The sequence below is a fragment of the Schistocerca cancellata genome, chromosome 1, assembly GCF_023864275.1.
Source record: "Schistocerca cancellata isolate TAMUIC-IGC-003103 chromosome 1, iqSchCanc2.1, whole genome shotgun sequence".
Lineage (NCBI taxonomy): Eukaryota > Metazoa > Arthropoda > Insecta > Orthoptera > Acrididae > Schistocerca > Schistocerca cancellata.
In genome coordinates, this window is record NC_064626.1 from 742,142,989 (window position 1) to 742,156,302 (window position 13,314).

Sequence of the window (13,314 nt, forward strand, 5' to 3'; positions counted from 1 at the left end):
AAACCAAATACCAATTTTCGTAGGTCTAACTTCAAAATTGCCTTGACAGGAAATTAAAAAAACTTCATCCCCTGTTTCATCCCCTTAGAATTGGAATTTTAAAAAATCCCTTCTTAAATGATGCCTACAGTATAAGATCACACATTCTCCAAATGTCAAGTTTCTATCTTTAGCGGCTTGGGCTGGATGATGGTGAGTGAGTGAATCAGTCAGTCATGACATTTCCTTTTATATATAGAGATTCTGCAATAGATGAATGTTCAGTGATATTAGATGCCAGTGTTTGGATAATTTCTGCTACCCTTCTTTTAAGAGGATGAAGTCTTTACTTTCTTCAAATCATTAGGCACAATTAGTTATCTAAGAGACCTATGGTTTATTTGGGTTAAGAGAGGATGGATGGCTAACCTGGCTGTTAATTTTGTATATATCTGTTATGGACTCCGTTGTGCTCTGAAGCCTTGTTCAATTTTGGGATTTCATTTGTTTCTTAATGCCAGTTGTATTGGTACCTGTATCACTCATCTTTGCAGCAGCATGAAAATTAAAATAGGATAATAGTGTTGCACCTTCCTGTTTGGAGTGTAATACAATAACAACAGGAAACATGTGGGAGAGCAACATCAACTTGCAGGCTTCAAAACAAGAATCCGGTTGTATCTATCTTTGGCATGTCTCATATTTTGAAGTTAGCTTGGCCTGTCTCCATTCTGGTTGTTGTTCTTGCACATACAAGATTTTTGTTATTCTGGTGAACATACACAGGCATCTATCTACAACTGTGCCGAAGAAAACTGGTATTTAGTAGTAGTAGCAGTAGTAGTAGTAGCAGCGGCAGTAGCTTCATTCATCTGTAGATCCCTTTTTACAAGGATATAGGACATGTACTCTGAATTCTCACAAAGAACATTTTTTCTAATGAGATAAAAATTGTTCACTTCTGTCTAACACTGGTAAGAATTTTGTACACGTCGTAAAATTTAGTCAAGGTTTCTATGCATTGCATAACAGTTTGCTCGGCCACATCTAATTGCTTTCATTCTATTTATTCATTCTAATTATTTGACATCCTCTTTTTCTGTTGTTGCATTTAGATTTTAGAATCAAGTCTGCTGTTTGTGTATTTATTTTCAGTGAGAAGTCTTGATTCATTCCAACCATACTGAGTTCATTAAACTTTTCTGTGATGTAAAATCTTATACTTGTCCACATTGAAAGCATGGCAACATTGTTAACAAAAAATCTAACCTAAAATCACTATAGTGGCTGACATCAGTGTTCATAGTGGCACCACAAGTGTGAACATGAGATTATGATTAATATAGTTCAGGTGTGGCTCATAGTTTCCATACTGCAGAAGGCTGCAACATTGCTGATCGAAACTGACCTATGCCTCAGGCGATGCTACAGATCTGTTTGTCACCAAAACCAAGATTTCAGGGGGAGGAGGGGGGTGGGCAATAATATCACACTCTAGTGAAGCCAAACATTTACATACTGGGTCCCCTTTCTGTTTCATAATCATCTACTATACATCATCATTAGTTCTCTCCAAGATAAGAACTGTAGGTAGCGTATTTATCTGCTGACCTCAAATTTTCCAACACTTTACCACAAGAAATCGTCCTAAAACAAGCATTTTGTGGAGACAACTTCACTGCGTGCTTAATGTTTTTGTATTTTCAATTCTAACCTTGAGATGTTTAGTGTTTTGTGTGCATTCAGTCCACAGCAAAGCAAGCAACCACTATGTTGATTAAAGTATTTACTGGTTTTCGTATTTGTACTTCAGATTACGAAAATACAGGGGGTTGGATAAAAAAAATGAAAGCAACAAAAGTACAACATACTACGTGCCTAATATTGTGTAGGAAACCCGTTGGCATTCGAAAGTGTTTCCAGTTGTCTCAGAATTAATAAATACAGGTCCTGTATGGTTTTCAGGGGAATCTTATACCATTCTGTGTGCAAAATAGTGAGAGGTTCAGGTAATGATGATAAAGGTAAATAACGATCATGCACCCTTCTCTCCAAAGCAGACAACAAAGGCTCAATAATCAGGTGACTTTAGTGGCCATAGGAGGTGTAACAATACATCCTTGTGCTCACAAAACCAGTCTTGGATGGTGTGAGCTGTGTGAACAAGTGTTCTGTCTTTTTGGAACACAGCATTATCAAAGGGAACAAACATTGAACCATGGGATGGATTTTATCAGCCAAATTGTCACGTATTTCTTGTCAGTAATGTGACCATTCAGAGAAACTGAGGCCCATGGAATACTAGAGTATTGCTGCCCAAATCATCTCCAAACCCCTGCCATGCTTCACCCTTCGGATGCAAACTTGGCCAGAGTTTGGAAACAGTGTGAAACAGAACTCCTGTGACCAAATGACTTTTTTCCTTTGGCACCACGTTTTCCTATTACAGGAATTTACAGCAGTGATGAATGGTTTTAGAATTCCAATGTGCCCTTCAGTTTCTTGATTATGGAGCTCCCTTTGTGTTGCTTTGGTGCTGACAGGGTTTGCGATTGCGGCAATCAGTTTTGCAGTGACATTTGCAGCTGTTGTGCTCTTACGTTTTGTCACAATCACTCAACACACACTTTTGCTTCCATTGTGACTTAGCAGATGATGATTTTGTGCTTTCTCTGTATGTGATATAAATCTTCGATATGGTGCCTCTTGAAACATCAAACACCTCGACTCTCTTGGTTACGGGAGAATTCACGATATGTGCACTACAAATTTGCCCATGTTTGGATTCACTTAGCTTAGACATAGTGTGCTCGCAACTACATAGAAAACAGTTCTGAACATGACTGACACTTGCAGCATATAGAGGTACCGTTCATGCTCAAATACAGCAGTGCACCTGCAGCTTGGGTAGAATCTGCATTTATGTTCAAGCATACATTTCTCTGGGTGTTAATGAATTTTTGTCCAACTGCTGTATGTAGTTTAAGTGATACACCACATTAAAGGTCTCTCCAAAACATGTCATTTCTAGTATGGTTTGTTGTGCTTAAGTGTCAGAAAACATGGTGTTGATGGACCCATTTTTGAGCACTTCATTAAGTAAGTAATTACAACAAAAGAATTGCTTCGTATCATCTATTAATACATGTTTCCTTATCTTAATTCATTTGTTTATAGATGAAATCAGCTCATCTTATCTTCTTCACTACAGTTATGTGTTACCATTTAATTAAAATTTGGACAATTCAATAATTTTTTCAAGATCATGATCCAAATTTTTTACTGGTAATTGTACAATGAAATCAGTTGTGCTGTTTTCAGACCCAGAGTATGATGCAAGTTATTTGCATGAAAATAAAACTTAGACACAATGCATTCACAAAAAGAAACTTGTTATTAGAGGTAGCAGATAATTTTTGCATGGTTATTCCCTCTGTTCCTACCTGGAACTTGGGCTACATGGTGATACTTACATTACGTACATTGCAGTGCACTCTAGCAAGAGATTTACAAACTTATTCCAACAGTGGGTAGAATTGTCAACACCATAAACAAAAACAGTGTGTAAAATACAATCAAAATATTATACTGATTGTGGATTAACTATGCATGAAAGTGTAATAGAGATGTACAGAGACAGGAGCTCTATAGCAAAGTTTCAGCCATTCTGTTCATTCCTTGTTGATGTAAGTAGAGGGACATGAAAATCATATGGGAGGTGGTAGGACACCTTTAGGCTGAAAGTTCAGAGCCTTTGAGAGGTCCATAAGAGCTGTTCTCTGTAGAAGCATGTCCCAAGCATCTGCTACATTGTCCTAAGCATCTGCTAAATAGAGGTTTATTGGCATTTCAAGTTGCAGCCTTAAGTATAGCTACTATCTGTTCGAAAAACATCTCACAATAGCAGTAGTTCCAGAAATGTTAATTATTGTTATTTGAGTGAGAAATATCACAATGTTCCTAATAATTTAATTTCTGTAATACATTACTGGTATTGGGAAATGTATTTAGGGGCGGCTCCACCTCAGAGTCTATTCCCATGAACTGCATGTGATACTGTTGTTGAAGTTCCGTTAAAGCAATTTTGTTATCTACACTGACCTACAATGTTTGGATTTCACTTCTGTTGTGGACCCTGTAAGACCAATCATACCACAGAAAGTCAACATGTGAATCAAATAAGTGTGAGATGGCAGGTGTGTAAAATAATGGCTGTGTGCAGGAAATTGAGAAAAATGGCCTGGTATGCGAACGACCTTTAGAAGAATTTGAGGAAAGGGGAGTAAAATGATCTCTGATAGACAACCAAACTCTGGTAAGGAACAACAATAGATAAAGCAAATTTCATTTATGATGTTTACAGAGCCTCTCACTTTCGTGAGTTTAGGTTTTTCATTGTTAGCATTGTATCAAGAGGTTCGTGTGATCACCCAGTGTTTCCCCAATTTCCACGCCATAGATAAAACTGTGAAATTTGGTATTTAGTAAATTTAAGCACTGAAAATAGTGCCAAAAGTGTTATATTGGGGGAGGGAACATTAAACTGGATGTTTGGCGTTGTGAATTTTTGTTACTGTGAACCAAATGTCACTAACAAACTTTTTCCGAAACTGTTATTTGAAATTTTACAATACTGCCTGTTTGAGATATGTAAACTTCAAAATACAGTAATTAGCACAAATGTAAAAGAATTTCATTGAAAATTTCAGTTAAGTGTTTCATATGTTAAGTATTCAGCCCACTGAAATGTTCCTTGCTTGCTGATTGCCAAAAAATTGCCTTTGTGTTGTGAAGTGACTAGTCTAATGTGAGAAGGGGAACCTGTGATACAAATCAATCTGTATAAAAGTGAAAACAATCTATATAGATTGTATTAGAGATAAAACATATTACCTTTAATTGTATTTGCAGGTTCTGGAGGCAGAAATATAGTTCAGGCTGTGCACAGATGCCCAGGTGTGGGTGTAAGACTTTACACTGATAACAGCTGTAAGATAACGCCAGGCAGCTTTATCCCATATTGTTCGATGGCACAAGCTCAGTTGTCTTTCCATGGACACCGTGATGCGGTAAAATTTTTTGTTGCTGTACCTGGTGAGTGACTGCAACAAAAGTAATAATTTTGCCCTCTCTTTCATAATGTTGCATTTATATTAAAATTCTACAGAAGGAAATTTCCAAGCAGAAATTTCATAAATTTAGAGAGACACAGTTGAGTATTCACCTCCAGAGTTAAAAGTCCCAGTGCAGTTAACAGAAACATAAAAATAAATAGCAACAGTGCTCCTAATTTGTGTGTGTGTGGGGAGGGGGGGGGGGGGGGAATTAGCTGTGGAAAATGAGCAAGACTACACATTGAGAAAAAAAACCAGAGGTGAAGAAAAAGCAATTAACAGACTGTGATTCTGAAAGATTTGAATACTGTTGGTATTTAATTTTGTTTTTCTATTGATAATATTGGGAATCCTATAGGTAAACAGATATTGGTCAGCCCATGTAGATTTAAAAATAAAAATTAATTTGTTTGTATTGATCTTGGGTATCCAGCAGGATGCAGTTGTTTATGTAACACATTTATTGCTCCCCCCCCCCCCCCCCCCTCTACCTGGTGCATGCTGCATTTGGTGGTGGTGGTGGTGGTATGGGGGACACAATCGCCCCATACAAGTGGCCAATGCCCTGATCGACAGACATGTTGGCTTCACTTTCAGTAAAGCTAGGGAACCAGGGCTTGGCCAGCTCTTGTCACATCGGCAGCCGAGAGCAACTTCTGCACCCAGTATGGGCAGCAGAAGTACTGTGGGAACGGAGTTCACACTGAGCATTTGGCAGTCGTGTCTTTGCACCATTCCACCCAATGTAGCATGTGGTCAGGTAGTGGGGAAAGGGGCAGGGAGCGATAAGATTATAAAGAAGAAGTGATGGAGCAAACGCATCACCTGTAGTTGACGGCAAGGTGTTATATAAATACTGCACCTGGCTGGACCCTGAGAGCAGAACACACTGGGAAAGCTTCCATCACCCAAAAATTAATATCACAAGTTATGTATTATGTTAATCTATCCTAAAAACAACCATGAAAAAAAATATGATTCATACATAGTTGTGTAACTTTCTATGCTGATGTCCAACATTGTTGGCATAATTTCATAAAAAATTGACCTGATAGGGAAAACAATATAACATTGTAACTTTTTCTGTGCAGTAGCACTTAATAAAATTATCTTGTTATAAGACAATTAAATTAATGGTAGTATTGCCTTTTAGATTTAGTCTGTATGTATTAAGTCATTTATTCCAGCGTATTTTATGCAGTAGACAGTGTACAGTTTTTAAGTGACTTTGATACAACTTTTTCATCTTTGTTCATCTTTCTGGTAATACTGCCAACTTAGAAAGAATACTTGTAAACTTTTACTTTTTTATGTATTAATCTGCATTGTAAAAATTGTAAAGTTTTGCTAATTACTTAGTGAAGATTTTTTATGAGAAACTATTTGTTCACTCTTCTCAAAACTGTGGAGTATTTGAAATATGACGACTCCTTAAAGAGATGCAGTCGCTGTTCTGAGCAACTCATCTTTTGATGGGTTTTTAAAGGATGTCATTGTCATATTTGACTGTTAAAATTATCTATTTATAAAATGCATAATTGCAGTTTGTCTTCAGTCATATTCAAGGGCTGACACAGAATTGACAGACTACACACAGAATTGTATTACTTGACATACCAAGTGACATGTACATAGCTGTTATTACACATTACTCATGTTTAAAAGTTCAGCACATGTCAAGATTTTTTAAAAAATCAGACATGTAAGTATTTGATCAGCATGCGGCCATTGTCCACCAACTGAATACATAAGCTTGAAAGAATTAAGTGAAAATGAGACTGTACGTACACTAGTGTAAATTATATGAGACTGTATGTACACTAGTGTAAACTTTACACAGTTACTGTGTAAATAATATGAGACTACAGCACATTTTTACTATTCAATAAACTTGGTACTGTTAGTGACAAGAATATATGAAAGGACATAATGTCTTGTCTGACGCAATCAAGTGATCATAAACCAAAGATCATACCTTCACTAAGTGTATATCTTCAGTAATAATTGTAAATGGGGTTGGCAGAAGTTGTTAAGTTAGGGAATGGGTAATTTATTTGACAAGATGTGACAAGCAGAGCATTGGCAATTATAGCTTGAAAAAAGGAGGAGGGAAAAAAGGTTGTGTTCTCTCACTTCTGGTAAACATGATTTCAGCGTAACTTTTGATTCATCCATAAGTTGTAACAGAAGCACTGAATATGAAATGCACCATTACACAAAACAAACTTTTATGATATTGCTCCTACATAACCTGAATTAACAATATAAATAAAACACTCTTTTATGAAATTACACATGTGTAAATTGAATTAGTAAATCAATTAAAAATATAAACAAGATATATGTGCTAGGGTACTTACTGCTTATACATGACACTGCTGATTCAGGAAGTTGTATTGTAAAACAGTTAGGTGTGTCCATGCAATCCTAACATTCTCAGAAAATATTACAAGGGGTAGTGTGAGGTGAATAGGTAAAACAGTTTTAAAAAGTACATTACTTTATACATAATGTACAAGAAATGTGAATATAAATTCCAGCAGAAGTTGAGACTTTGACTAAGTTTCATTTAAACCAAAGATGTCTACATATCCAGTGGGCAACTGAAATTTACAAAGAAAATTAATCCCTCTTTGTTTAAATCAGTCTGTGTTAGTTAAATATATTCTTATGTTTCAAAATCTTTATCATCATTAACTGTGGCAAGCTAAATGGGGTTCCTTTTTTATGTAGATGCAGAATTGACCACTTTATTTAAACCCTACAGTGTGCCCTTAGATATCTGCATGATGAGTGTTAGTTTTCTGTCCGCTTACAACAATGTTCTGTAGTTATTTAATTTCAAGTTATTGTTCTTTATTTTTGATAGACTCCATGTTGTGATGGATTTTTAATATAGTATATTGAATTCCTCCTTTTATGGGCTACATGCACAAGTTTAAAAACTGGTACAACTTTTTAGGCAGGATAGCTGTTGTTTCAATGTATCCTAAATGAGGTCTTTTTTTTACCTATAACAACAGGTTCTTTTACTATGTATGGCCCGAAACTTCATAAATCAGCTCAGTCTAAATTTTCCTCACGGTCTTGTTCAGATGTAGGCCATGCTTTGTGAAACCACAAGTATCAGTAGTTCTGAGTGCTACAAGTACAGTGGTGATAAAAACGTATGTTAAATTAGCAATTTTCCTCAGCTAATTAATCCAAATTTTGTGTTTTACTTCAAGTTATTCAAAACTTAATTTTAAATCTACTCAAGGCTACCTAAATGTAAATGCATTATGAACTGCATCACTTAAGTTCTGTAAAATTTAATCTATGTGATGATTATACCCATCAATGTCTAGGACACGTGTACAAAATATTTTTGGCATGCTTGTGTCATGTATCTTACACTCCTGACATTTATCAATTCATGGCGAATAATTCCTCAAGAAACCAAAAAATGACGAACAAAGTATTCACCTTTGATTTTGACATGTATACTCTCATCAGGTGACACTCTTCAGGTGACAGTCCATCCATGGGTCATACTCAAAACACAGTGTTTCATCCCCTGTGATAATGTTCAACAAAAAATATCAGTCCGTATTGACTACTTCTAAGGAGTTCAGGGACACCTGCACATGGTGCTCTATGTACTAAGGTGTCAACAAGTGCAGAACTACTCATGACCTGCACACTTAAACTGTAATGCATGATACTGTGAGTGGTGCTTATAACAATATCAAGTTCACTTGCATTGTTTTTATATTAGTTCATTGTTTAGTGTGATGCAATTGTTGTACATTGTTCACATTTGCATTACTTAAAGCTGGTTACAAGTCTGCTGGCGTGTGGTTCAATTCTTTTAAGGCTTCAGGCTCATTTTTAAAATGTGAAAACCATCCGTACACGTTGCAAGGGCTCAAAAAATCATTTTTGTATTCTGGTTGCATCATCTAAAACATTTCAGTTGCAGTGTTTAAACATTTTAAACGAAACTTGAGATACATTGCTACATTTTGGAAACCAACACAAACAGTAAAAATGTACAATCACATATCTCATGTACTAGATGCAGATTGTTGCCAGATGCTTAAAATTACCATTATGACAGTAAACCTCAGTCTATCAGTCTATACAGTTCCAAATTTGTTCCAATAATGGCTCTACTTGTTTCACGTGCAAGTAAGTACCAGATTTACACAACTAATTGTGTAGTCGCGTTTCGTCCATTCATGCAACAACAGTGTACATATTTTTTAGCTACAAGTAATATTTTTATAGTTTTCTTCTGCAATTGCTGATATGATATGGTTTCCTATTTCTTTTCTCAGGAAGTGGTGGCGTGTCTGCAGCAAGCAGTATGACAACTGATACACCAATAATAGAAAACCTAGAAACTGAGTCTTTGGAATCAAAGCGACCGTCATCTATGTTGGTTATGTCAGGAGGAGAAGGTTACATAGACTTCCGTATAGGTCAGTTCTGTTTTGTTATCTAATTAGTACAAAATTCTGTCTCTTCTGTAACTAAATGTACAATTAATGAGGTAGGTATTCATGAATACAGAATCATTGTTAGTGCAAAAGCCACTCTGTTGTAAAGAGGGACTAGTAAAACGGGGGTAACACTATAGATTATTTGTCCTTTCAGAATGTAACAGTCTTTTTGTACTTTCCACAAAAAAAATATCGACACTTTCAGTGTGTGTGTGTGTGTGTGTGTGTGTGTGTGTGTGTGTGTGCGTGTGTGCGTGCCTGACCTTCTGAAGTATTGAAGTATGCATTTAAAAAATATAAAATGGTAACTTTTTCATTAATTAGCAACAACCACTATTGGCACTATTAAATGTGAGGTGTGATTCAAAATTATTATCGCTCTTGACTTCCATATTGTGATTTCTGGTCACCTGTGCTTCCTTTCTCTGTGTACATCCAATATCCTGTGATAGTTCTGTTTACTAAGGGTCAAACACACTAGAGAAACATTATTTTGTGAGAGTTGATTGATTACAGTTGTGACTCACTTATACTGAAAGTCGTCGGATACTACATTTTTGCTTTTGTGAAGCAAAAAATTTTAAAATTCTGGACTTTTAAAGGAAATTGGTAACCTTTGCAGACCTTAAAAATCTCGCTGGATATTTATGCAAGTTTTTGTTAGCTGGTATATAATTAAATATAATTCAGTCTTCTGAAAAATTTTAGGGTTAGCTACAGCCTGGCAAATCGTTTTCAGATTGAATTTTCACTTTGGATTGGACTGTGTGCTGATATGAAAGATGTCCTTTCTTTCAGGAGTGCTAGTACTGCAAGTTATCCAGGAGAACGTCTTAGAAGTTTAGAAGATGGGAGGTTAGGTACTGGTGGAGGTGAAACTGTGAGAATAGATCAAGAGTCAGTGGAGTAGCTCAGTTGGTAGAGCAGTGGCCCATGAAAGGCAATGGCCCATGTTTGAGCCATGGTCTGTCATATAGTTTTAATCTGCCAGTAGGTCTCAAATAAACCGCCGCTGTTTGATTACAATGCACATCTCATGACCATTGCTAGAATTTGAGAACAATTAATGCCAAATAATAAACAAAAAATTCTTTGACGCACATCATCAATGAAATATGGAAAAACAACCAAAAATGTTGCATCCATTCTTCACAATGAAAATGCCTCTTGGCTCGCGGCACATTAAATAACTAATTATTTGACAGACAAAAATGCTGACTGAATGTCTTAGTGAGCATATCGACACGATTTATCATCTAAAGACTTCTTTTTTTGCCTTATGTTAAAAAAAATGCATGGGCAGCAATTTTCATTGCTCCAAGAAGCTTCACAGTCCTCCTAAAACCAAGTTTTTTTGAGGTGTCAACATTAGAGTGGAAACGCATTTCTCCAGAATCTGCACAAATGCATGCAGGATTTTATAAATTTTAAAGCCAGATATTTTAAGAAACAGTGAAAGGTTTGTGTAAAAAAATAGCTGTGGTTTTTTAAAAGCTTAAGAATACAGTCCTCAAAAATGTTTAAAAATGTGTTTTTTGTTTTTGCAGGAGATAGTGTTTGTCAAAACTAGGTTAAAACAGTCCTAAAATATGTGTTGAGAAATAGATCATTTTCCTTGTCAGGGATGCCACTGTTGTAAGCAGCTTTCACGTTGTTACTCTCTGTACTTAGTCCTTTGACTGTGGTGCTTATGTCAGTAATTACTGTTTGTGTTCCATGCCATCCATTGTGTATTTTTCACAGTAAGGTTTTGCTAAAGTCAGAGCAAGATGACTGATTTTGTGCAATGTGGAGAATGTAAACATTGGAATAAATAAATGTAAGGCAGTATTCAGATGTGGCTTTGCCAATGTAGGCAATGCCAGACTTCAGTGCGAAAGATGTTTAACAGCTTATTTCAGGGACGTCAGAGTGAGGCGACCCATATGCGCTGAATCAATCACCCAAACTTCTGACACCATAGAATCAGCAGTTTTGCCATTTGTGCTGCATGCTGGTACCGATAATGTTCATTATCATGATTCTCAGTCAAAATAGTAAAATTTTTTGAAGCCTCACAAGAGGGTATTATGGATTGGCCCTCTTCGATTTCCCCACACTTATGGGGCTTGGAAGTTAGTAGCTGGACATCAGTTTCTTAAAGCAGTATGATGCACTTCACAAAAAAAACTTGAAAATCACCTTTGAAGATTTGAAGGTTCTAGAGTGCTGTTAAGTAGAGAGCATTTTTTTACATTTTTCTAGAAAATTATTATTATTCAGTATTAGTTAATTAATATTTCCATCTGATAATAAATCCAGAATTCAAACAAAAAAACAAAAATTGCTACACACAATAGTCAAACCATCATATTGAATGCTCTTCTGGACATATTAAATCCTTAGTTAGATAAACATATTGGAGAGTATCAACCTGGATCTAAAATAACACCTACTCCCCCGAGCAAATTCTAAACCTTAAATAAATAATCAGGTGTATGAAAATATCAAATAATTTAGGAATAAGGGAGATGTCTCACTGTAAGGCAAAAGTGCTGCATCGTTGCTAGGTTCACAAATAAAAGGTACAGAGCTTGATTTGATTTTGGAATGTACTTCCTTTATCTAACTACAGGAAAAACGTGCACGCATGCACACAGACATGCGTGAGCACGCACACACACAGACATGTGTGCACACCACACCACCCCTCCCCTACACACACACACACACACACACACACACACACACACACACACACACACACTAATGGGTTTGGGGCAGCAAGTTACCTTAGGTTCAGTCCAGGAAGGTTACAGGAGCGAAGGAAAGCTCAGAAAAGCTGGTGGTGGTGGTGGTGGTGGTGGTGGTGGTGGTGGTGGTGCAGATCCAAATGGCACAGGCTGCAAAGCAGCTGTTGAAATCTCACATTTTGTTGTCTTCCACCCAGTTCACCTGGTCCTGCTCTATCCATCATGCCATCTGTCTAGATGTCGATCTCCTCACCTCAGATGGCTCCATCCAGACTTCGCTCCACATCAAACCTACCAATCATCAACAGTACCTAAACTTTGACAGCTGCCACCCCTTCCACACAAAAAAAATCCCACCCATACAGCCTGGCCACTCTTTTTAGAAGCCTCTGCAGTCATGAGAAATCCATCACCCAACATGCTGAAGAACTCATAACGGCCTTTGCAGACAGGCAATACTCTCCAGATGTAATTTACAAACAGATTTCCCATGCCATATCCTCACACACTCCTGATCCTCACCTCCATCCCAAGAACCAACCACAAAGAAGTGCCCCAGTACCATCCCAGAGTAGGACGACTAAACCACATCCTTCGTCCGGGCTTTGATTGTTTATCATCATACCCTGAAATGAGGGATATCCTAACCAAGATACTTCCAACCCCTCCCAAAGGTTACATATAGATGAAAATATAAGCATAAAAACTGAGAAAAAAGCAATTAAAATCAGAACTGAAACAATGAAAAGATTATACATGAAAGTGAGAAATCTGTAAAATAAAAAATGTTTGTCTAAAGATGTCGAGTTAAGGCATTATAATACAGTTGTAAAACCAGAAATCTGTGACTCATAAACAGTACTGTTATATGGATGTTGTTGTTGATGATGATGATGTCCCATACTCCATTACAGAGCATAGGGAAATGATGTGGGAGACACGCACCGCCGTACTAGGCAAGGTCCTAGTGGAGGTGGTTTGCTATTGCCTTCCTCCGACTGTAAT

General features: G+C 36.8%; 1 protein-coding gene across 12 annotated transcripts in view; it reads left to right on the top strand.

Annotated features, from left to right (window-relative positions):
• The window catches only part of LOC126185655 (C-Jun-amino-terminal kinase-interacting protein 4), a 270,109-nt gene that overhangs the window by 191,471 nt on the left and 65,324 nt on the right, over positions 1 to 13,314 (top strand). For all 12 annotated transcript variants that reach the window (XM_049928155.1, XM_049928156.1, XM_049928146.1 and 9 more), the window contains 2 exons: positions 4,891 to 5,073; positions 9,413 to 9,556. In XM_049928155.1, coding sequence (XP_049784112.1) covers positions 4,891 to 5,073; positions 9,413 to 9,556 — 327 coding nt within the window. The remainder of the gene's footprint in view (positions 1 to 4,890; positions 5,074 to 9,412; positions 9,557 to 13,314) is intronic.